This window comes from Pezoporus occidentalis, unplaced genomic scaffold (assembly GCF_034315485.1).
Source record: "Pezoporus occidentalis ecotype Australia unplaced genomic scaffold, CSIRO_AGI_Poc_V1 ctg31, whole genome shotgun sequence".
Taxonomy (NCBI): domain Eukaryota; kingdom Metazoa; phylum Chordata; class Aves; order Psittaciformes; family Psittacidae; genus Pezoporus; species Pezoporus occidentalis.
The window spans coordinates 1,792,634-1,816,257 of record NW_026915052.1 but is presented as its reverse complement, the minus strand read 5'-3'; the positions used below and the strand labels follow the sequence as shown (position 1 = coordinate 1,816,257).

General features: G+C 47.9%; 1 protein-coding gene across 3 annotated transcripts in view; it reads left to right on the top strand.

Annotated features, from left to right (window-relative positions):
- Positions 1-18,131: 18,131 nt before the first annotated feature.
- The window catches only part of CCDC85C (coiled-coil domain containing 85C), a 112,571-nt gene continuing 107,078 nt past the window's right edge, over positions 18,132-23,624 (top strand). The window contains exon 1 of one of the 3 annotated variants that reach the window (XM_062627882.1): positions 18,132-19,515. In XM_062627882.1, coding sequence (XP_062483866.1) covers positions 18,804-19,515 — 712 coding nt within the window. In that variant the 5' untranslated portion in view covers positions 18,132-18,803. The remainder of the gene's footprint in view (positions 19,516-23,624) is intronic. The other 2 variants (XM_062627884.1, XM_062627883.1) reach the window with 2 other exon arrangements.

Genomic DNA, 23,624 nt, shown 5'->3' with positions numbered 1-23,624 from the left:
CAAACTAAATACAGCTGTGGGAATTCAGACCTGTTTTCTGTTGATCACAGAGGCACAATTTTCACACATGTAAGTCAATGGTAGCATGGCCCCCAGCTTCATTTGAGCCAGGATTTCAGCCAGGCTGTTTTGTCCTCCAAGCTTGCACATGAGAAAGTTTAAAATAACCCACCAAGAAAGGAAAGGACTGTGGATAATGCAGCCAAGGTGCCTCACCCAAATGGAGTTTACAGCTGTGCGCTACAGACAGCTCATAAGCCAAAGCTCCTGTCTCCAGAACACAGTGTAGCCTTTTGGATGGTGAGCTCCTCGGGACTGAAAGCACTTTGCTGGGTGTGCTTGTTCAGCACCCAGCACAGCTGGCCCTTGTTCCTAGGGATGGCTTCCAGGTGCTACTGCAATGCCTCCAAATAGTAAACCTAATTGTGGCATATGGGAAGGAGGTTATGAAAGAGAAGATTAAAGAAGGTATAAACTGGGATTTAGGAAGACTTTTTACAATGCATGTGCAGTGATGAGAAGCATTTAAATGAAATGAATAGTAGGGCTGACGTACCCCTGGAAAGCATTACAGGCACACCAGCAACTCTCAGAGGTGGAGGGCCCATGCTCTCAGGGGAAAATGCTCTAAGTGCTGCAGGCTGGTACTGCAAGCAAGCCCAGAGCTGTCTCCTCAGCCTGACAGGCAGCTCTGTTGATTAAGCTATCAGAGGTGGGATTCAGAATTAATCTTGCTGGTCCATGGGTGAGCAGACCCTCGGAAGAGCGGGAAATAACCCTCCCCAAATTGTTCTAGGCTGAGTTTGCAGGAGGGAGCACTGAAGAAGATAACGGCTTTTTAAAAAAAAATAAAAATCAGAAGGAACAGAGAGAAAAGCATTAATTCAAGAAACGGTCAAGATGCAGGTCCTGCATGACGGCATGGCACATCTCTCCTTGGCTGTCACTGTGAGCAGCCTCTCCAGCTGCCACCATCCCATGGGTGATGAAGGGGGCAGAGGGGTTCAGCCAACAGCCCTGGGGTTCCTCCATGCTCTGGTTGTATCAGCTGAAGTGTAGCTGGCCCCTTGCATTTTTCTGGTGCTGTAGACTTTGTGTGTCTCAGTATAAACCAGCTCAGGTCTGGCTATATTTGCTAAGCTCAATCTTGCCATTAGCCAGGCTAGAGCCAGGCTTGTTCAGGGACCTCCACTGTGCTTGGCAGCACTGCATTACCCATCTTTTTCCTTTCTCTGTGGTGTTCCAGCCCCACACAAGCCCAAATGCTGCAGATATAACTGCAGAGGACACTCATGTCCTGCTGGTGCCGGCAGGCAACCTGCCCCCTTCTTCATGAATTTGCAGGCCAAAGATGCTGGGAAGGGCTAGTCCCCTGGGAGAACATCACTGACAAGATCAAAGACCCCCATGTTGGAACACTGAGATGCTTCTTGTGTTAATGAACTATTTATGGATGGGAATCTAAATGATTCCAGTGAAGGGAGTAATAAGACTTTAAACTTGTGCAAGACTTTTTTTTTGTCCTAGTATCCCTGCCCATTTAGCAACCTCGCATTAACAACATGGTTAGTGGTGACCAGCTATAGGGTCTAAGACTTCCTCCTGGACAGCACCTCCCGTTCATTACTAGGAGAAGAGATTATTTAAAAGGCATATATCACTCACTTGCCTCCTGTATACCCGTCTGCTCCCCTCAACCTTAAGGTAAATATCAGCTGTTCTGCTGCCAGAGGTTCCCAAGTCTCTCGACTGCTCTGTGCCCATCTTGCTTAGACTCCAACAGCTTCTGGCTGTGGGCTGGTTTTGCTTTATACTTTGTCAAGTGTTGAGCTGCTTGTTTTTTTATTCAGCACCAACAAATACATCTGATAATTGGCTCAGACAGCAATTACTTTGGGAATGTTTTTTATTTGATTTTGGTTGGTTTGCAACTAAATTGCTATGAATAACAAAACACCGGTTCAATGTCTCAGCTTTAACAGATGCATAGGGCTGCTGTGTTTATTTCACAGCTTCAGCCGTAAATAGAATTAAACAAAGCATGTAAAGTAACCACTGTATCAGAACAGTTCAGAAGGTCACTAATAATCTAAAACTGTGGTCAGAACATCTGGATTTTAAAATCTGAAAGAGCCATGGGAGGGGGAGGCTGTTATTTCCTACACTTAAAACACTTAAATTCACATGTAGAAATGTAACCAGTTTAATTTCTGCAACTGTTGTGACTTAGACTACCCACAGTTTCTGGAATCAAACTAATAAAGCCTCAGATGGGTATTTGGGAAGCAGGGTGATTATTATTCCAATCTGATCCAAGATCTAAAGGAATTTCTAATTTATCATATCAAGGTTCTCTGATGAGTAGCCATGAGGGAGATTTCAAAGGTCAGGAGAAATGAAATGCAGATTTAAATTCAAATTAATCAGTGGCAGACTCTAGACTGGCTTACACATACATGGGTAAACATTCACCATAGGCTATATATCACTCCAAAACATGGAGATATAATCTAGAAGTGAATTTCAGAGCAGTGAACAAAATGTAAACCATAGGAAAGAAACTGTGATTGAAGGCGCAAACTAGACAGTGGCTGCTGGGGAGCAATGGAGCAGGGAAAACGGGAGCGTGCCAGGCCAAGACATGTCACACACTAGGGCAACCTGAAACCTGCTGTAATTGATGCCATCATTAGCTTCAAGACACTTTTCCATGGTCTGACCCCTAAAGTGCTCCTTTTCTGGGATTTGCCCCTCTTGCAGGATGGAGAAGAATCCCTGAAGGCCCATGCTGTGTCACAGAGACCATAACACTGCCCAGGTCTGAGGCATAGGGATTTTACACATGAGCGGTAGAAAGTTTGGAAGGTTTTGGTCCAAAGGCATATAGAAGCTCTGGAAGATGTGTTTGCTTTATTTAATCTATATGTTTGCCCATTAAATAATTCAGAGGATGTTATATTAAACAGACTTCAGGAAAAGTGATGGAAGTGCATTTGCTGAAGCAAGAGCTTGTATAATGAGACATTCCATAAAAGAAGCTGGACTTTTAAAGTCAGAATGGATTAAGGGCATGAATTCATGTGTCCCATGAGAACTTATTACTTACAAACTCGAAGGACATTCAGAGACCTTCAGAAAGAAGTGGCTCTCACTCTTGAGTTTAATTTTAATATATAAATAAATTGTAAATAAATTGGGTTTATAGTTGTAAATAAATTGGTTTTATAGTTGTTTCAGTGTGAATGAGGATGAAGAATGCTGATCACCCAATTAGCAGTGTGTTTTTATTGTAAACAATGAGGAGTTTATTAAGGATTATTTTACACACTAGAAGAAAAGGAAATGTAGCTATAAAAAATGTGCCTTTCTTTTAAGACTACAAAAAAATTATTATATCAAATAAATCACTTTGAAAAAAAGCCCAATATATTTTTCCCTATCTGTGCTGTTGTTATAATCTGCTTGGGCACTGATAACATCAACAGGTTGATGGCTGATTTCATATTCTCATACAGTAATAATCATATTATGATCACTCTAACTACAGTGCTGCCAAGACTGCAGGAAAATGATCATTTTCCTTAAAGTAATACCTTCAGTACTGTATAAAAGAAAGAAACCCAAACTGGAAACTTTTGAATAGCCCCGGTTGTAGGTGGGGTCTTGTTCCCCAAACCTGGCGTTGAGGATGAGGATGTGAATGAGGGGGATGGTGATGCAGGGGCCTCATCCTGCAAGCACCATGTGCTAGCCTGTCCTTTAAGAGATTTATTTTTCAGAACCTGTTTTGCAAGGTGAGCTTCGGTGATGCCTCACAAAGGATAACACAGACCCTCTCCTCTCATCCTGTTCTATTTCCCTTTCCCTCCTCATTTTCAAAGAGAATTCAGCGTCTTTTTGGCCATCCCTCTTTGATTTTTCTGTAGCAACAATAACATCTCCCCTAGTTTTCTAGAAAAAAAGTTTATTTTAAAAGTTCTTTTGAGCAGTTCATCATTATTTCTGCATCGGACACAAACTACCCCAGTTACAGGTGTGTGCAAAATGTGGTAGAAGAGAATATTTCAGTTGGAAAGGGCCTACAACAATCATCTAGGCTGCCCCTATGCAATGGAGGGCTTTTACTCACCTCAGGCTCTTAAGTAAGAGCAGCAAGATCATAAATATCACTCGTCGACCCTGTCTGCTGCCACTGGGACGCTTCCCTGCAATTCTTCAGCAAGGCTTGACCTCTCATACATGGTGGGTGAAGGATGATGACTGATCTGAGGCCTGGATCTCATTTGAATGAAGCAGCATGTGGACAGGCTACAGCTTTCAATAGCTGCCCACATTTTTCCTGCAGCAACTGCTGTGTGTTAGGTTCATTGCCAGAGTTATGCAGGATTTTAAGACAGGGTTTGAGAAGGGGAAATATTTACTGTAAGTGAAAGCAAGTCCTGTTCTTACTTAGCCAAAGGAATATTTGCACTTAAATAAAAAGTGCACTTATGTGCACTTAAGCCTAAGTAGTATTTTTTGCTCTATCATAGAATCATAGAATCATAGAATCATTACGGTTGGAAAGGACCTTAAGATCATCTAGTTCCAACCCCCCTGCTGTGGGCAGGGACACCTTACGCTAAATCATATCACCCAAGGCCTCGACCAACCTGGCCTTGAACACTGTCAGGGATGGAGCATTCACAACCTCCCTGGGCAACCCATGCCAGTGCCTCACCACCCTCACAGGAAAGAATTTCCTCCTTATATCCAATCTAAACTTCCCCTGTTTAAATTTTAACCCGTTACCCCTTATACTGTCACTACAGTCTCTAATGAAGAGTCCCTCCTCAGCATCCCTATAGGACCCCTTCAGATACTGGAAGGCTGCTATGAGGTCTCCACGCAGCCTTCTCTTCTCCAGGCTGAACAGCCCCAACTTTCTCAGCCTGTCTTCATACGGGAGGTGCTCCAGTCCCCTCATCATCCTCGTGGCCCTTCTCTGGACTTGTTCCAACAGTTCCATGTCCTTTTTATGTTGAGGACACCAGAACTGCACACAATACTCCAAGTGAGGTGTCACGAGAGCAGAGTAGAGGGTCAGGATCACCTCCTTCGACCTGCTGGTCACGCTCCTTTTGATGCAGCCCAGGATACAGTTGGCTTTCTGGGCAGCAAGCGCACACTGAAGTCAGCTCATGTTCATTTTCTCATCAACCAACACCCCCAAGTCATTCTCCGCAGGGCTGCTCTGAATCTCTTCTCTGCCCAACCTGTAGTTGTGCCTGGGATTGCTCTGACCCATGTGTAGGACCTTGCACTTGGCATGGTTAAACTTCATGAGGTTGGCATCAGCCCACCTCACAAGTGTGTCAAGATCCCTCTGGATGGCATTCCTTCCCTCCAGCGTATCAACCGAATCACACAGCTTGGTGTCATCCGCAAACTTGCTGAGGGCGCACTCAATCCCGCTGTCCCTGTCACCAGCAAAGATGTTAAACACGACTGGTCCCAACACCGATCCCTGAGGAACACCACTCGTTACTGGTCTCCAGCTGGACATTGAGCCATTGACCACAACTCTTTGCCTGCGGCCATCCAGCCAGTTCTTTATCCACCGAGTGGTCCATCCATCAAATTGATGTCTCTCCAATTTAGAGACAAGGATGTCGTGTGGGACAGTGTTGAATGCTTTGCACAAGTCCAGGTAGATGACACCAACTGCTCTGCCCCTGTCCATCAGTTCTGTAGCCCCATCATAGAAGGCCACCAAATTGGTCAGGCAGGATTTCCCCTTAGTGAAGCCATGCTGGCTGTCACCAAGCACCTTGTTGTTTTTCACGTGCCTTAGCATGCCTTCCAGGAGAATGTGCTCCAAGATTTTGCCAGGCACAGAGGGGAGACTGACTGGTCTGTAATTGCCTGGGTCATCCATTTTCCCCTTCTTGAAAATGGGGGTTATATTTCCCTTTTTCCAGTCATCGGGAACTTCACCTGACTGCCATGATTTCTCAAATATGATGGCCAGCGGCTTAGCAACTTCATTTGCCAGCTCCTTCAGGACCCGCGGATGGATCTCATCAGGTCCCATGGACTTGTGCATGTTCATATTTTTAAGATGGCCTCGAACCAGTTCCTCTCCTACAGTGGGCGCAAGGTCTTCATTCTCACAGTCCCTTCATCTGCCTTCCAAGACTTGGGTGGTTTGGTCAGAGCCTTTGCCAGTGAAGACCGAGGCAAAGAAGTCATTCAGAACCTCAGCCTTCTCCAAATCCAGGGTAGCCAGTTCTCCTGAGAGCTTCCTGAGGGGGCCTACGTTCTCCCTTGTCTGTTTTTTATTTGCTATGTACCTGTAGAATGCCTTCCTGTTATCTTTAATACCTCTAGCTAAGTTTAATTCTAACTGTGCCTTAGCTTTCCTCACCTGGTCCCTAGCTTCCCGGACAACATCCCTGTACTCTTCCCATGCCACCTGTCCTTGCTTCCACTTATTATAAGCCTCTTTTTTCAATTGAATTTTCCTCAGCAGCTCCTTATCCATCCAAGGAGGTCTCCTGGCCCTCCTGCTGTACTTCCTTCTGGTTGGGATGCAAAGACTTCTGCATTTCAATTGTCAAATGCACAAATATAAGTATATATATAAATAAAACTATTAGACCAATATTTAAAGCACTTTAATGACGTGATCAAAAAGAAGTCTCCTTTGTGTTATCTTTGTCTAGCTGCTGTAGATACAGATCTGCCTCTCTTGCCTTATAGAGAGGACTCTAGTGATCAGAGACAATTTCCCTAGGATTAAAGCAGTAGACTTTTAGCACTATCACAGTAAAGAGCAGGAGAAATAACAGTGTGTGAAGCTTTTGAAAAGTGTAAGCTTGGAACCTCCAAGGGCTTAACCTGTCTGTTTATCCCAGGGGTAGCCAAGGGAAGGAACATAAAACATTTTTTCTCCATCAGCACACCCCACTCCTGGCTTGGACCATACTTCCAAGCTCATTCTGGTGCCTAAATAATGCACATTTCCCTATATCTATTAAATCACTGTGAGATATGAGGATTATAATTGGGTTCTCTTTGTGGTGCTCAGATGCAGATACCTGTTAATGAGAAAGCTGACCAAGATACCAACTCGACTGACACCAGCTATTTAGCAGCTGTCAGGGGGTAATGACTTGCAGTCACTGCCCCTCTTGCCTGGGTTTGAACCAGTAACCCAGCGACAAAGGGCTCGTATCTCATTATTGCCAGTCCCTCAAGCCACCTCATTCCCTTGCAGCAGATGCCTATTGCATTACTGTCAAAAAGAGGTAATCATGTGTCTAAGTCATGTCTTGCACTGGAAGAAGTTTGTAAAGACACATCTGTCTAGCACCTGAAAGCACCACCCTGCATCCAAAAAGTGCTGGGGCAGGCTGCTGGGTGACAGGGATGTACTGCAGACTCTGTCCCCTGTGTGGGCTCCTACACTCCTGCATCCCTTTGCATCCCACTGCCCAGTATATTTCCAAATGGGAAAGGAGCTTCAAGTCTTTATTATATTCTTATTAAGACTACTATGTGTGGCCTTTTAAAATAGCTGGGAGACAAAAGCACGGGCACCAAATTATAGACAAAAATCCATTCAAGTTAGCTGAGCTGCTCTCACTTATCCCAAGAGAGGATTCACCTCATCCAGTGAAGCTCAAATGACTAGGCTTACCTGTCTGACATACCTGAGAAGTACAAGGACTGCAAAATAATCCACCTCTAAGAAAACAGATAAAAATAACAGCAGCCAAATGCACTGTGGTTTTGGCTTCAGTTTATCAGGAGTCTGATCCAGCTAGTATTCAGCAGCAAGCAGTAGTCAGACTGTATTTACAAGCTGCAAAAAAGCCTACTCCTGGGACAGAAATGGCAATAAACCATTACTTGAAGAAACTACATGTAAAAATAGCTCTTGCTCTCTCCCTTCCCCCAGCTTTCGATTTGGTGATGCTGGGCTCTGCCTATGGAAACAAACCTGGTAGGGATGCTGCTTCCTGGTGGGCTGGTGCTGAATGGCAGGCAGGGTCCCCTCCCAGGCCCCACAGCTGCTTTTCCAGTCTGTCAGGTCAGGTAAGTGAAGCAAAGAACAAAAGCATGACTGTGGAAAGGGGCAGCAGCAGTGACCCGTGGCTCCTGCAGCCCACCTTGCCTTTGCCCTGGCTCCCAGCGGTAAAGAGAGGCCATTGCTCAGGGTTGAAAGCTAGGTAACTGCTGTTTGTGTCAGTGATAAAATTTACCTCAATAGAGGAGTTGGCATGCCTCTAAAAGCCTCTCCACATTATTATTATTACTAGAAGTAGTAGTATTGGTGGTAGCATTAGTATTAGTATCATTATTAGTATTAGTATTACAACTTGTGTGAGTCACTTCCGTGGCCTTCAGTTACAGATTCCAGTCCATGCAGGGTAACAGCACTAACTGCAGAAAGGCTTCCTTTCCTGATCAGCAATTCTCTCAAGGACACCAGACTTGTGTCCAGGAATTATTTGCTCTTTATTATCTGCTCAAGAGCAGCAACAGCAATCCTTTTCTACAGCACTCTCTGAAAGATGTTGATGTGCTCAGTGATCAAGGGGGTAGGAAAGGGAAGTGCAGCTCTTGCGCCATCACAGATATCACACAGATGTGGTTCTGGGAATGGCTAGCAGCAGACAGGCTCGAGGAGATGGTCAAAGACCAAGTGGCTTAAGGGGCTATGCCACACACAGGAGGATCAGGAGAGTCTGATCACTGCTGTCTGCTTCCCAGCCACTGGGCTGGCTCCTTTGGAGGATATTTTCCTGGCTCCTTATGATGGTGTCAGACCTAACCTAGAACCTGCCCTAAATTGCCTGTTGGGGGAACTTCCCCCTTGTTTTTTATTAATCCCTCTCTCTCTTTTCATTACTTACACAGGGTTTGCACAGAAATGTGCCTCCCAGTTCAGGTAGCATGGAAACTCCCTTTCCCATAGCCTTTCTTTTTCACTGTCCTCTGCAGGTCCCTCAACTGCAAACAAAAGAGAAGTACCATGTGCAGCTGTTTTTCTTGATACAGAGAAATTAATTGCTTGCTACTGTTTCTGTAATCTATATCCAAAGCTAGACTTATTAAAGCACTGCTAAGATAAAGCTTTGGAAGCTGTACGGGCAGACTAGATACTACCTTTTGCTGGTGGCAATGCATGCTACTCCCTTGTTGGCTACACCATTTGCCACCACCCTGACGTATTTTCTACTCTTGAGCCACCACCAGCTCCTTCTACTCTTGAGGCCAGCCCAGCTCAGTAGCAGACGAGCTGCATCAGTCAGCAGAGAGCAGAAGTCCACAGCGCCCAGCTTGAAGCATCAGGAGGGTTGTTTAAGCCACAACACATTTTACCAGGCAGGTGACCAGACCAGAGCAACCTCACCCATAGGGCTGGTCCTCACCAACGATGCTGTGGTGATCCCAGCAATAACGCTGACCTAAAGGCATGGGGTTAAACTGCAGGGAGCACAAGGGCATAATGAATTTGCTTTGATTTGCTCTGTTTAGCTGGAACTTTGGTTTCCGGAGCTGTCAATTCTGGAAAATTTCCTGAGTGTTACATTCACTTCTAATGAAGGCAAAGCAGGGAGTACAGCAAATACGTTCAAATGTGCAGGCAGATCTGATCAATTAAGCCTGGTACATCCTGCATGCTATCAAAATCAATGTACATCATTGTTTAAAGTAGTATCTGCAGAGCAAAACTCGAGCTGTACCTAAAATGCGAATCCTCAACTTTGCTCTGGAAACGAAGGGAAGAGACTAAAAATAAGATAATAAAGATGGGGATCTTTGCTGCTTTGGCTGCTCAGTGCTAGAACAGTTCCTGGGTCTGACAGATTATCTCCGCACTGTTAAAAAGGATCAGAGCCCCAAGGCAATTAATTCCTCACTTTCACAGTTTTACTTCTGTGGAAATGAGGATTGCTACGGACAATAATATGTGTTGGGGAGAGGGGTTGTTCAGAGCCAAGGTAAACAATCGCCTGTCAGAGAATGAACGGCAAATGCAAAGGCATGGCAACCTGCTAGCTGGAGGGAAAAGCCCAAGCCAGAGCAGCACTGCTGTGACCCACTGAGCTGGAGGAAAGGCAGTGCCAAGCAGCACCATACCAGTGACAGAGGCACAGGACATTTAATGACAGGCAGTGCGGTGCTGGGGCAGACACCAAGTCTTGCCATGGCAATTGATTACCATGCTGCTGCCTGGGCTTCGCCCACGGCTCCAGTGGGGAGAGCGTGGCATCCTGCCTCTGCTTTGTATGCAGATGGCATCCCCATTGGTAACAGCGTCCCTGTCCGGCAGCGGCAGTGAACGTGGGCAGAATGCAGAGGCAACAGTCACCTGCCGCCAGGAGCTGCTGTGGGCACCCAGGCCTGGGAAGAGGTTTTAGCTGAGCCATAGGGTGTACTGACTGAGAGGAGTGCTGGTTATGAGGTGTATGTGACACCACCTTCCCATTAGGTTCATGTTTGCAGATGCACATCATGGGGTCCCCAGCACCACACCATACAGCTGACAAAGTGTTGGTGTTCACAAGGTGTCCCTCCCCAGCACCCGGCCCAAAATATCAGACCCAGCAAGGGTCACCACTCCAAACTAAGGGGTGGGAAGTGTAGAGTAGAAAGCAGATCTGCAGGTTCCAGGGGGTTTCTGATTTTCACATGTGCAAGAAGAGACAAGCTGGAAGTGCTATATTTATTCTGAATTGTAAGCATGATTTCCCGGAGGGCTTTCCCTCATTTGGCTGGGTGTGACAATGAGGACCCTCTGGAAAATGTGAGTCTGGCTTCCATCAAAAACATCCTCAGAACTCAGGGATCTCTGGTGCATCAGCATCATAAACAGCTTATCTGCATCCTTTGCTTTGGAATTAATTGTTTTGAAAGGCAGCCGTTATCAGGAACAGAAAGTGAAACATAGCCGAAGACCTGCAACAGCAACCGTGGGGTCTTGCGCAACCTCTCTACAATTAGAATGAGTGCAGGGGAAGGACACTTTGTCCTTTTTCCAATCTGGGTCCAATTTCATTTCATTTCAAATACCACACAAGGCAAAATGAAAGGGTAATGTGTCTAATCACAAAGAAATCCCTGTGTTTGGTGTATCACCCCACATCTTGTAACACTATTTTAGATTTTCCTGGGAAAGACTGATGGCAGTTTTGTGTGAGAAAGAAATCTGTGGAGTTTTTATTTTTGCATGGGATGCACTAAAATTGGATGTTGTCATGTATGCCACTGTTCCTTTACCTTGTGCTGCTTGACACTGAATTATTCAGATATCTTTATGACATATAGAAGTGGTGTCAGCATTTTAGGGCATGACTCTCCTTTCTCATCTGCTGTAAAATCCCAGTGGCTTCACTGAGCTATAAAAGGCAAAATTAGGTCCTCAGCAGCATTGTTGTCTTGCAGGCAGAAAATACACTTTACCTCTGAGTGAAGGGTACCAACAGGCCTAGCTCATAGTATAAAAGCAGGTATTTGTAAGTCCCTGGTTCATCAGTACATCTAGGAGGTCATTTATTCATTTGAAAATGAGCAATAAGAGTGTAACGAAGACAGGGGATAGTGTAACATCATCTATTTTCTCTACTTCAGAACTGCTCAGGTTTCATTGACCTCATGCTGATAATACCAATGGCCTCATCGGCTTGAATAGTGAGGTGCCTGGTCTGTAGCTACCTGTGCCAAGCCTAAACACAGAGCTGTGCCAGGGTAACCCAGTGTCTGTGGAGTGGGGGAGCCCAGAAGAGCTTGAGGGGGTGCTGCATCCTTAGGGCATGGGCTGCTTGGGGGCAACCTGCCAGGCTCGGAAGCTGATCAGGCTATAACCACTTGCCATGGCACTGATAGCTCCCTAGGAACAACACTGATATTTTTCCATCCTTGGGTTAATTTTTCTTCTTTTTTTAAACCGATGATGGCAAAAATAGTTCAGTTGAAACTGGTCTAAATTCATTGTTACACATGGAACAGCACTCACTCTGCCTCACCTAAAACAAGGAGCTGTTAGAGTCATAAGGAAAACACAGAGGCAGTGAGAGAAAGAAAATACTGTGCATGTAATATGAATACACTCTTGGCAAAGCCAGTGTTTAAATCACCAGTGGCTTAAACAACGCACATCTAAATCCCTGGAGCCCCCTGGGCCTTCTGCAGTGGATGGACACTGCACACCCAGGAAAAATGCAATCAAAATCTGGGATTGTTTTTGTCCTGCAAAACCACCTCCTGCAAGTAAATCTAGGCTGCAGGAACAAAGCTCTGTCCCCAGATACACAGAGACCCCTCCTGTGAGCTCTGCATGCAACTCATGTCAGGTTTAACAGAGGGGTGCAGCTTAGTGATGCCAAGACAGATGTAAAACCTTGCCTTCCATTTCTGCCACCTATTTGCTGGCTCACCTGTGTTTGTAAAGGAGTATTTACAAAAGGCAAAGATGTATCAAGCTATCTCCTGGCCTTCTTCCCGTGTTAGGATGGCAAATGTTTTTGGAAGGGATGTAAACCTTAATGCTTTTGGGAAGAAGCCAAGTGGTAGCAGATGGCAGAGAGGAGGAAACTCACCCTATGGGCAGGTTTTTCACGGTGTTCTCATAAGCATCTGGTATTTGCCACTGGCAGAGACAATACAAGGGCCAGCGCCCTGATCCAGCCTGCCTGCCGCCCTACTCCTGCTACTGGCTGATTTCTTACCCATTCAGAAGCAGTTTCATGACATTTTTATTTCTTGACGCACACTCGGATTCAAGGTCTCAGTGGCACTCCTCTTTGGGTAGATTATGGAGGAACAGGAGACTAAGCTCACAAGCACATCGCCTCAGCTCTGGCACATGGGACTAGCGATTCACATGTTGTAAGAGTTTGGGGATTTTTAATATTTGAAAAAAATATCAATTGCTCTGATATTGTATGCAGCCTTCTGACTGCACAATGAAGTTGGATCTCCACCACACTAAACTGGCAGTGAAATTTGTGCTTTAGCTGTTATGTATGAATTTGAGAAGTGCCAATCACCTGCAGCTAGGAGCAGCAGATGCCTATTGCTTCTTAGGATTTAGCTTCCAGTCCTTTACCAACATATAGATAAGGGATGGGGGGGTGGGGAAGGGGGAGGGGGTAAACCTACACTGTGTTGCAAGACATGGTTAGAAACTTAAGTGAAAATGAACTTTTAGGAAATGCTGTGGGTGAGGGGATTTTTATGGGCTTTTTCTACTTGACTCAAACATCCCATGTATGCCTACTCTGTAGCTGATCCGACTTGGTATTGCTCCAACAGCTCTGTAAGTGTCCCTGCATGGAGCACATCTGGACCTAGTGTGTGAGTGTGGACCTGTTGGGTGAATGTAGGACACTTTGAAAGGGGACTGAAAAATAGCTGTAGTTTAAGACAGACCTTGAGCACACACACACCTCCCATGTCTTCCTTCAAGTACCAGCCCTCCATCTCTGCTGGTCTCCAATTTGGATGCTGTTCTTAGTAGCAGTGCTTAGAGGCTACTGCTTATGCCTCTTGGAGGACCTGTTTTACAGGCACAGCAAAGAGTTTGCTGGTCACAACCATAATTCTTCTCTGACTATCCTGAAGGCTTTCAAACAAGCTGGTGCATTTTAGAATTTTACTAGCGGTTTCAGGGCATAAAATAAAAAGGCTTTGTGGACACAAGATGAAACCTTCCACTAAACCATACTACTTTCATAAGGAGAGTGAATGAACTGGATGGCCCAGTTATATTACCAGAAGCCAGCATTAAAAAATGCTGCATAATCTTCTAAGAGACTGCTTTTTCATCATAGCTCAGCCAGATGGGCAAGTGGAGGGATGAAGGTTTTCCATAGGAAGGTTCAGCTGATCTGGGAAAAGAAAGAAGAATGATGCATGGCAGTTCTCAGGTAGCTGCTAACTAGAAAAATGTTCTGGCTGAAAATACTGCTTAATCAGGCTAGAAGTGAGGTACCTATCTTGATAGCAGAGATTAGGAGCATTGCACATACTTTGTTATCTCACTGCTTTGTTGCACAAAACAGAGCTCTCACTGTCGCAATCTGGATGGTGTATTTCCAAACATTAATCAAGGATTAGTCCTTGGCACTGATTTATGAGAAAATACCGATGCTGCAGAGGATTTATAACCCATGTAAATGATTTATGGAGTACATGTTTTAATGAGATGGGTCCTCAGTGTGTGTAAACTGGAGCATGGCCTTGATGCACATGCAGCAGTGTGTACTTCCTAGGCTGCCTTGGAAAAGCAAGGTCCTGGGAGAATCTCACTAGGGTTCCTCCTACCCATCTGCCCACTCCCACCCATGAGGAGTGAGTGGACTTTGGGAGAGTCACCCCTCTCGTGGGAGGGAAGCCATAGCACAGGCCTGAGCTGTGTCTTCTGTAGTACTAACGTAGCCCTGTAGAGGGAATGCTTTGACTTCAATGAGGCGGCGTATTGCTGTGTTATATATACCAGGGACCAAATTCATTTCTTTGTGTCACCAGCTGAGTTCAGGAGCTAACATCAAGAGCAATTTCACCCAGTAGGTGGTTTTGGTTTTGTTGTTTCCTAAAATTCTTATGATGCTATAATTCGCTTTAAAATTTTGTCCCTGACTGAAGAGGGTGGAAGTGTCCATTTGATTCCATGCAAGAGATAGATAGGCTTTGATGCTGTCTTACATGCGCATCAATGCTTAAGATAACGTGCATATTAAAAGTGTTTTTCACTGGAAGCTTTCAGAAGGCCCAGTGGCCAGATATAACAAAAAGGAATCAGTAGTGTGTTGTTTACCAACTTCTCCTATGCTTCATCTTAAATTGGCATGGGGAAATCATAACACCTCCTGAATGACACCAGGAAACGGGCTTTGCTCACTAAAACTAAAATCACAAACCCATCAAAAATACTCTGATGTTACACACTACATGTGTTGATTAAAAATCTGCTTGCAACACTGGGTTTGCTGTTGATCATAAAACTGTGCACTGACCTAGTCCTTTCCCTCCAAGGTATCAAAGCACTTAAAAAACTACCTCATCACAGCCCTCAGTTCCACTTTGCCCATGAATCATCTGGGCCACAGACACTCTGACACCTCCAAGCCTCACCCTTCTGCTCTAACGATGCTGCCTTTTGTTTCCAAGATGAAGGGATTTTCCCCTACTCCAATGCAAGGCCCACCTTGAAGAGGAGGGAGCAGAAAGGGTAATGATGCATGGTGTCCGCTTGATTCAGGTCTTGTCACTCAAACCCACTGGCACCATCCCACTCTCTTCATTGTTAGTGGAGGAGTCTTTCACTGGGCCAGATGCCATCTGCTTACCTGGCAATTTCAATGCCACCTCCAGAACATACAGGCCTCCAGATGCTCAACTGCAGCAGGTCACCATGCTTTTATAGCTACCAGAATGACAGAAAACCCTTTGTAAACGGCAGCAAGGTGGATCTGTGTCATTAACATCTCCGAAAGTACAGACATACCCACTGAGTACTGAAAGCAAGTCTTAATCATCACAGGGACTTCCTCTGTGGATATTAATAATCTCCTCACTTCCTTTGAGGAGCCCCCCTGCCTACTGGGCTCTGTCTTTGCACAAGCATCAATAAAGCTCAAACTTTGAAAGGTTTCACTTCAGAAAAACAGCTTTTCTTGGGAAAAAGATAAAGCAAACCTGAGGCAAGCCCAACACTGCACTGCCTGGGCTGGGCACCACCATGGTGTAGCTGCACCTGTATCTGTGGTGCAGCCACCAAAGGCTTCTCCTCCCCTGTTGACTTTGGTCAGCAATGAACAATCGCTCTGCAGGGTGCCCCTGCTCTGCTCCTCCTTTTCCCAGACACTGGGGATCTGCTAGTCAGATCAGCACTTGGGAGGGTCCGGGAGAAGCACTTTCCGCTTCCTGTCGGGAAGGATGCGATTACAGCCTTGTAAATAAATGTTTGGCTTGGAAAATGGCTGTGTGCCTTCAAGATACCATACAGCCACCACCAGTGGCAGCGTGCCCCATTCACAGGGGTTGGTTGCATTCTGGTGCCCTGGCTCAAGGTAGTGAGAAACAGGAGATGGGGTACATCCTGATCACACACCACACTGGCTGTAGCCCGAGGGGCGCCAGACCCCTCTCGGCACAGATGCCTGCTGGCTTGCGACCTAAGGGCTGACTTTGCTGCTGAGGTGGCAGCTTCAGGAGGGGCTGACCAGCCATGGCCAGGGCTGTACCTTCTGCAAAGCTGCCTCCAAGGTGGGCACCCAGGTCAGAGCACAGCTGGTCCTGGGTTGCCCCTGCTTTACCTACTCATACTGATGGCCCCTGAAAGGAGCAAACAGGCCTCACCACTGGCTTGTACAATGTGATTCGCTCCTCTCTAGGGGACTACACTGGTTTGGGAATGTGTTAGGGAAGAATTGTCCACATCTTCATGTCTGTGCAGCAGCATGTTACCAGGGATCAAGTCCCACATGAAGTGAACTAGTGTGAATGCTCTATCCTAAGCTTCTCTTATCCTTTTGATAATTGAGGGATAAAAGCTGCTTTGGGAGAAGGGTCAACAGTGCTCATGGAGGGGTTGAACTCCCCCAGGTGCAGAGAAGTCCCGCTGTTCCATTTCAGCAGGGAACAGGCACTTGTCTTAATTTGCCAAGGGTATACTTGGGCTCAGAAACCCAGGAGAACAGCCTTGTGCAGAAAAACATCCAAGAAACTGCAGCTTTACCGAGTGAGACTTAGGATGATAACACCAAAAGACAGAAGTTGTAATCCTCTGTCCCTCTGTTCTGATGTTCCCTCCATCCACAGGCCATCTGCTCTGCATCCTATGCTCTGGCATCAGATTTGATATTTATAGCCAAAGGGTGTCTTGACCAGCTTTCCAGCATGGTCAGAAACCTGAGGTTGCACTGGGTTAACCCTGGTGTCAAATCATTTACAGGGGTTCTTCAGGAACTCAAAGCTGGTAATCCCTGGAGGCTTTTAAAGGATACTCGTGCAGCAAATAGCTGGCAGCACTGCTCTGTACCAGTGCATCTTTCATTTTCACAATGTGATACTGGGCAAAAGCAGCCTAGAGAGATAGCATGGCCCAAGTAAAGTACATTAGACTAAAAGTCGGGGATATGATGCAAGGATAGAGGAAATCTGTATACATGTTGCCTGGGAAATCCACTTCATGAACTTTCTGTACCTGTCACTGTGTTCTATCTGATGTGTGCAGAAGTGATGCTGGCATGCCTGCTCTTGACAGTAAGGACCGCCAGGACCTAGGGAGATTTTACCAGCGAATAAGCCATATCTGTGCCTTCAGGGCAGTTTCCTCCCGCACCTTTGAGGTCTGAAGGAATATGCCGGTCCCAGGAGCAGAGGTCGCAGGAATGCTGGAACCGGCTCCTTCGACCTGCAGGCTCCGGCCGAGGCAGGAGGGACGCGGGGACAAAGGCGGCCACCCCGGAGGGAGAGCAGGCTGAGCGGAGCGCAGCCGGGCGCCGGTGACAAAGCCTGTGGCGGGAGGCTGGCAGCAGCGGAGATGCCCCGGGAGATCCCGCTTCGCTCCGCGCCCGAGCCGCCCGCCAGCGGCACCGGGTCCCTCGCCGCGTCTGGCGGGAGAGGGGCCGGGGCCGCTCCGGCGCCTCTTTCCCGGACCGCCCGTCGGCCGCGTTTTCCTGCCTGTCCAACCCCACCCTGGCGGGGATGTGGTCCCTTCGGTAGTGGTCTTTTGAAAACGGGCAAACCCAACAAAAACAGGCAAAAAGGGGGTGGGAGACACGCTGTAGGGGGGGCGGCAGGGAGCCTGCTGTAGCCGGCAGGACAGGGCAGAGCATCGCAGGGCGGGCGGAAGGAGGGCGGGAGCAGCCCCATCCCTTTGTACCTGCCGTTTGAAGGCGCCAGGCGGCCCCGCATTGGCTGCGGCGTCCGCGGCTCCGGTAACCCGAGCCGGCGGCGGGGCGCGGCACACCGGGGCCTGGCCAGCGCCCAGCCCGGCAGCCAACGGGGCGGTGCTCGGCTCGGCTCGGCTCGGCTCGGCCCGGCCCGGCCCGGCTCGGCTCGGCGCCGCTTCGCTCCGCCGCCAGCAGCCGGCTCTCCTTCTCCTCGGCTCGGCTGGGCTGGGCAGGGCCTCGCCTCCCTGCCCGGCAGGAGGTGGGACCAGCGCCGGCGCTGCCGCCTGCCTCCTCCCTCTCCCCTCCCGAGGGCTGAGCCATTCCGGGAAGGCGCCGGCTCCCCCGCCGCTCCTCGGCAGCGCAGCCCCGGCGTCGGCCGCCGCCACACCGGGTTCGGCCCCAAGGAGCCGCGGAGCTGCAAGCGAGCCGAGGAGGAGTGGGGCAGTGGCGGCGAGTGCGCGGTCTCCCGCGGCGGGGAGCGGCAGGCGGCGGTGGGGCGTGTGGGAGGACAAGCGGCCGGAGAGTGGGGCGGGGGGGCGGCCGCAGCGTAGTTGTTTTGCCCGGGGTAAGTTGACCGATCCCCATCGGAGACTTCGCTCGGAGGGGCAGCGCTTGGCTCCCGGCTCCTGCCGCCCCAGCCCCCTTGGGGGGAGCGCCTGTTTTTGCTCCCCCCCGTTTCCCGCGGGTTGTTGTTGTGTTTTTTTTTTTTTTTTTATTGTTATTATGGGGTCTTTGGAGAAGCAGATCTTCCGCTCCGGCGTTGCTCTTCATCGTTGTCCAACGCTCTGCGGAGAGCTATAATATTTCTTTCTCGAGATGCTGCAGTGAATTTTAGTCCCAGAAAATCAAGCGAACAAAATAATCCGAATAACCCGAACCATTTGTTACCGTACGAGAGCGAACGCTGCGCAGATGATGGCAAAAAATTCCCTGGAAGGGTCTAAGGAAGACCTGAGCAAAATTTCGGAAGAGGAGATGCTGAGGTGGAGCAAGGAAGAACTGGTGAAAAGACTGAGGAAAGTGGAGAATGAAAAGATGAACTTAATGGTGGAACACGGCAACTTGATGAAGGACGTGAACCGGAGGCTGCAGCTCCACCTGCACGAGATCCGCGGGCTGAAGGAGGTGAACCAGAAGTTGCAGGACGACAACCAGGAGCTGAGGGAGCTCTGCTGTTTCTTAGACGACGACCGGCAGAAAGGCAAGAAGCTGTCGAGGGAATGGCAGCGCTTCGGGAGGCACACGGCCAGCGTGATGTGGAAGGAGGTGGGCATGTACCAGCAGAAGCTGAAGGACCTGGAGGCCAGGCAGGAGACCCTCCTGCGGGAGAACGTGGAGCTGAAGGAGATGGTGCTCATGCTGGACGAGGAGCGGAGCGGGGCCGGCTCGCGAAGCTCCATCGACAGCCAGGCCAGCCTGACCAACCTCAACGGCGGCTCGGCCACCAGGGACGTGGGGGACGGGAGCAGCACCTCCAGCACGGGCAGCGCCGGCAGCCCCGACCACCATCACCACCACCTCCACCACCACAAGGTCGGCGATAGCAAGGCCGGGGCCATGCGGAGGTCTATGGATGACCTGTCCGCGCCTCTCCACCACCGGAGCATCCCCAACGGCCTCAACGGTGAGCGACATCCCCCAACCCCAGTCCCGCGGGCAGCAGGTGCCGCCCGTCCGGCTCTGCGACCGTTCCGCTGGCAGGTCTGGTCCCCCGGGGGCTGGGTGAGGGATCCCGGGGCTGGGGGTGTGCCTGCGGGCCCCCGCCCTGGTGACCTCGGGAGGAACAGCCCCGGGGGCTAGGGAAGGACCCCGGTGTGGTGTGTGCTCCATGACTCTGTTATCGATGTCTGGGGCTGAGGGTTGGAGTCTTATCTGGAGGGTTGGTGTCTTGTTTTGTTTATCTTGGCGTTTTGTTTTGTTTTTGACGAAAACCAGCCTGGGTTTTCAGGGTTAAATAAACGCTCCATCTTCTCCCTGTCTCTCCTGCCCTTTAAATATTTCGGTTTACGTTGGGCTTGTTTGTTTGTTAGTCTGATCAGATTGATGAAGAGCCTGGCTGAGATTTTGAAAGCATCTCAGGTGCAGGTCTGCCCCACAGAGCATTACCTGTTAGCTCCATGGGCTCTCAGGGCAGGCTGGCTGAGGAGAGCTCAGTTTTGGAGAGGTGCAACTCGGCTTGTCCCACTCTGCTTCAGAAACGGAAGGTTTGTAGAGGGGAGACTACTCTCGAAGAGAGGCTGTGCTCACAATTTTGTTCAGCCTCATCATTAAAGTTAGGAACAAGCTCCACTGTGAAATCATGCCAAGCCTCCTCTGACAGCTTGTATTCAAAGTTTTTCCTGTTGTCTAATAGCGATCAGGCATTAAAACAATAGTGTTGGAATGTCTTTTAAAATTGAGATTATTTTCTTCCTTTTTGAAACCAGCAAGACCAAATACTTGACTTATAGAAGTTTGGCCAAGAGGGTTCAGTAGGAATCCAGCCAGGCACCAATCTAATTAATTGTTGTCTATAAGACTCCTTTTAATGTTCTTAATCCTCTTTTCCAAACAGAGAGGACTTTTCTGGTTGGGCTACCCCTTCCCTCCTCCAAGCACAGAGTGGGGGCTGAAGCCCCAGGGGTTGGCTCTGGCTGGTGTCAGCGGTGGATATGTTTACCAGATAACCATGCCTTCAGCGACCAGAGGTTTTGGTGGTCCTGGTGGGACCAGGTCCGTTTTTTTTTTGATTTATGGCAAGTCCTTATGCCCCAGGAGATTTGAGGGCACACAGCACTGATAAACCCAGTTCTCGGGTACTGTGCACATCCACGAATTTGCTGTGTGTGCTCCTCTTGCTGCAGCTGTGTTTCTACTCACAGCTGGAGATGTTCTGGACACCTCACTCAGTAGTGAGGGATTGGTTTCAAGGGTGATCCAGTCACCAGATGGTGCATCAAGTGCCTTTAAATGTTTGGTGGTTTGTTTTTTTTAACTCTCTTCTATTGTTGTGTAAATCAGAAGTATCTGGTTTGTAAATCTGCAGATAGCTTTTGTTCCTGACTTGACTTTCCTTTCTTAAAGTATTGCTCTCCAGAGAGGCCCAGAGAGGACGGGGTAGATATTGAATGTACTGTCACTGTTTTGAACAGAAGGGCTTCACAGTTCTGGTTTGTAATTGTTGGACCACATCCCTTTAGGTATCGACAGCTGACTAGGACAAAGCTAGTCGAACTTATCTGTTAACCCGGGGCTCTTGTGCATACGGGACACTACCACACTCTGACCAGCCCCTTAAACTCGGGGTGAGGCACTGTGGGATACTTTGCCCAGAGGAAAGCCTCTGCTTGCAGAACTGGGTTCTTATTGCCCTCCTCAAACGTTGTGTGCGGGAATGAGCCCAGCAGCATCATTTGGAGGGGATTGATCACTCTTATCTCAGTTATGGCATACCCTAATGTAGGGTAGGTGTACGGAGGGGTGGTAGAGAATCTGCACATGTTTATGTTTCCATGCATGCCTTTGCACCATTTTTCATGAGCCTGTACAGAAAGGAGGAGTATGGGCTCAAGCATTTCATATGTGACCTTAGATTCTGGCTCTGGGATGCCTTTAGAACATGGCCTCTGTGGGAAACACTAAAGATAGCCTTTTGCTTTGAACCTGCGTGGCTTCATTTCTGAGTGAAGGACAGATATAATCAGCACTTTTAAAGCTGGTAATCCTTGTAAAGATGCAAACAAGCCTGATCTTTCCACTTAGGTAGTGAAGCTGTAGAATGACTTGAATAGTTGTCATTCTCTGATAGCATCGGTATTCAGAAAGGCCATTTCCCTGACTGTGCCTTTGAAAATGCTTCTCAATACATATGCAGATGTAAAGCTTATCAGGCCCTTTTTTTTGACTGACAGCAAGAGGTCTAGGAGGGGGTCTTGCCTGGAACCAGTTCTGTTCAGCCTGTGACAATGTGGAGGAGCAGAGCAGGTGAAGGTAAAAAGCACCCCTAGTGAGTCAGGTGCCTGATGTAGCTGTGGCGGAGGAGCCCCTGCAGTGAGCATCCTTCTGAGCATCCTCCTGTGAATGTAGCCCAGATTTCAGCCTTCTTATACTCTTTTTTTAAAATTTATGTATTTATTTAACCCATCAGTAAAACAGAAGGGAGGAAAAGGAGAAAGTGTAACCTTTCATTTCCAGGCCGCAAACTTCATTGTGGTTTGCTATTGTCTTGTGTCTTTAAAGATCTTGGTAACTAAATGGTGGGTAAAGCAGAGACTGCTCACCCAGCTCAGCTAATACCGTGATGTACTTCCTTATGGAGAGTGGAAGCTGATCTGAAAGTGACACAGAGCAGAATTTAGCATCTGTAGTAAGAACACAGCAGAAGCCTTAGATGACTGATGGGGGCAAGGCATGGTGAACTGCTTTTGCATATGGAAAAGTTGGAAAGTCCTGAAATGTGCTGCCCCTGCACATGTGTTGGGGTTTGTATGGTGCTCTACTTTTCTAGGTATTGAGCAGGACTATTTCACTTGTTTAGTGCTTTTCTAAAGGAGTCAGGAGTATGGTGGCAGTTAAACCGTGTTAAGGAAGTAGCTTTTTAATGAAATCTTAGTGGGAATTTCTTTTCAGCAATCCTTTGGAGATACGAGTTTGAACGACAAAACCAAGCCATCCGGTGATCCACCATCCCATCATTTTTCTGGATATGTACTTTTATGAACTGGCTTTTTGAAAGCTGTTGATTAATTATTTGCTCATGGAAGATAAGGTAATGAGTATAACTCATAGTGTGAAACGGGCTAATATTAGATGACACATTAATCTTGCGCAGCGCTGGGTACTCTGCTGAAAGCCAAGAGGAAATCTTTGTCTGAAAGTAAGTGGTATATGCATTCTCTTTGTGTGAGCTGGGATCTGGGCTGCAGGACAGGGGCATTTACCAGCTACATGATCGGAACCGGCCACTTGCATCTGTCTTGAGTGATATCTCACAGTTCCTGTAAATTTACCTACAGATGCAGGACAGAAATCAAGGCACAGCCACTGTGTTGTGCTTGTGAGTGCTTTGGCTTTCCTTTGGATGGCAGGAGTCTCTCTCTGTGCACATTGTCTTTCTGCCTGTCTGGCTTTAGGCAGCCACATTGGAGGGATGGCAATTGAGATTGCCTCGTTCCTGCCAGAGTAAAGTTTAAAAAAGAAATAAAAATGCAGTCACATTGAGTGATATTAACATGCCCTGAGGGAAGAAAAAGCCTTCAGGTACCATAGGTTATGTCCCTGGACTGAGGTATGTGGGAACACTGGGAGGAGTGACTTAAAGTTCCCTGAGGCCAGGGCAGTGGCTTCCACTGGCCTTATCTAGATCTGATTGGGACAACTGTTTATCCATCTGCAAGCCTGGAGGCATACAGGCTCACTAGCTGGTGATGTGCCTGGGACAAAATCCTGTGCATGCAGGCAAACCTTTCAGGCTTTAATTTTTTTCCCCTCCCATCAACTGAATGTTGTCCTTGGAACGTCACCTTCCACTGAAGCTGTTTGCTCTGGGTTTGCAAAATGGTCTGTGTGATTTCCAGTGTCTCTGACCTTATTCCAGTTGGGTAAAAGTGGTCAGAGAGGCCCAAAAGAAAGCCTGGGTACAACAGCTAGCCTGTAGTAGCAGAGACATTAATCTATGGCATCTCACTACTGCCTGCTCCAATGAAAGAACAATGGCCTCTCTGGGTGAGGGGGTGGGAAGATCTCTAGTTCTAT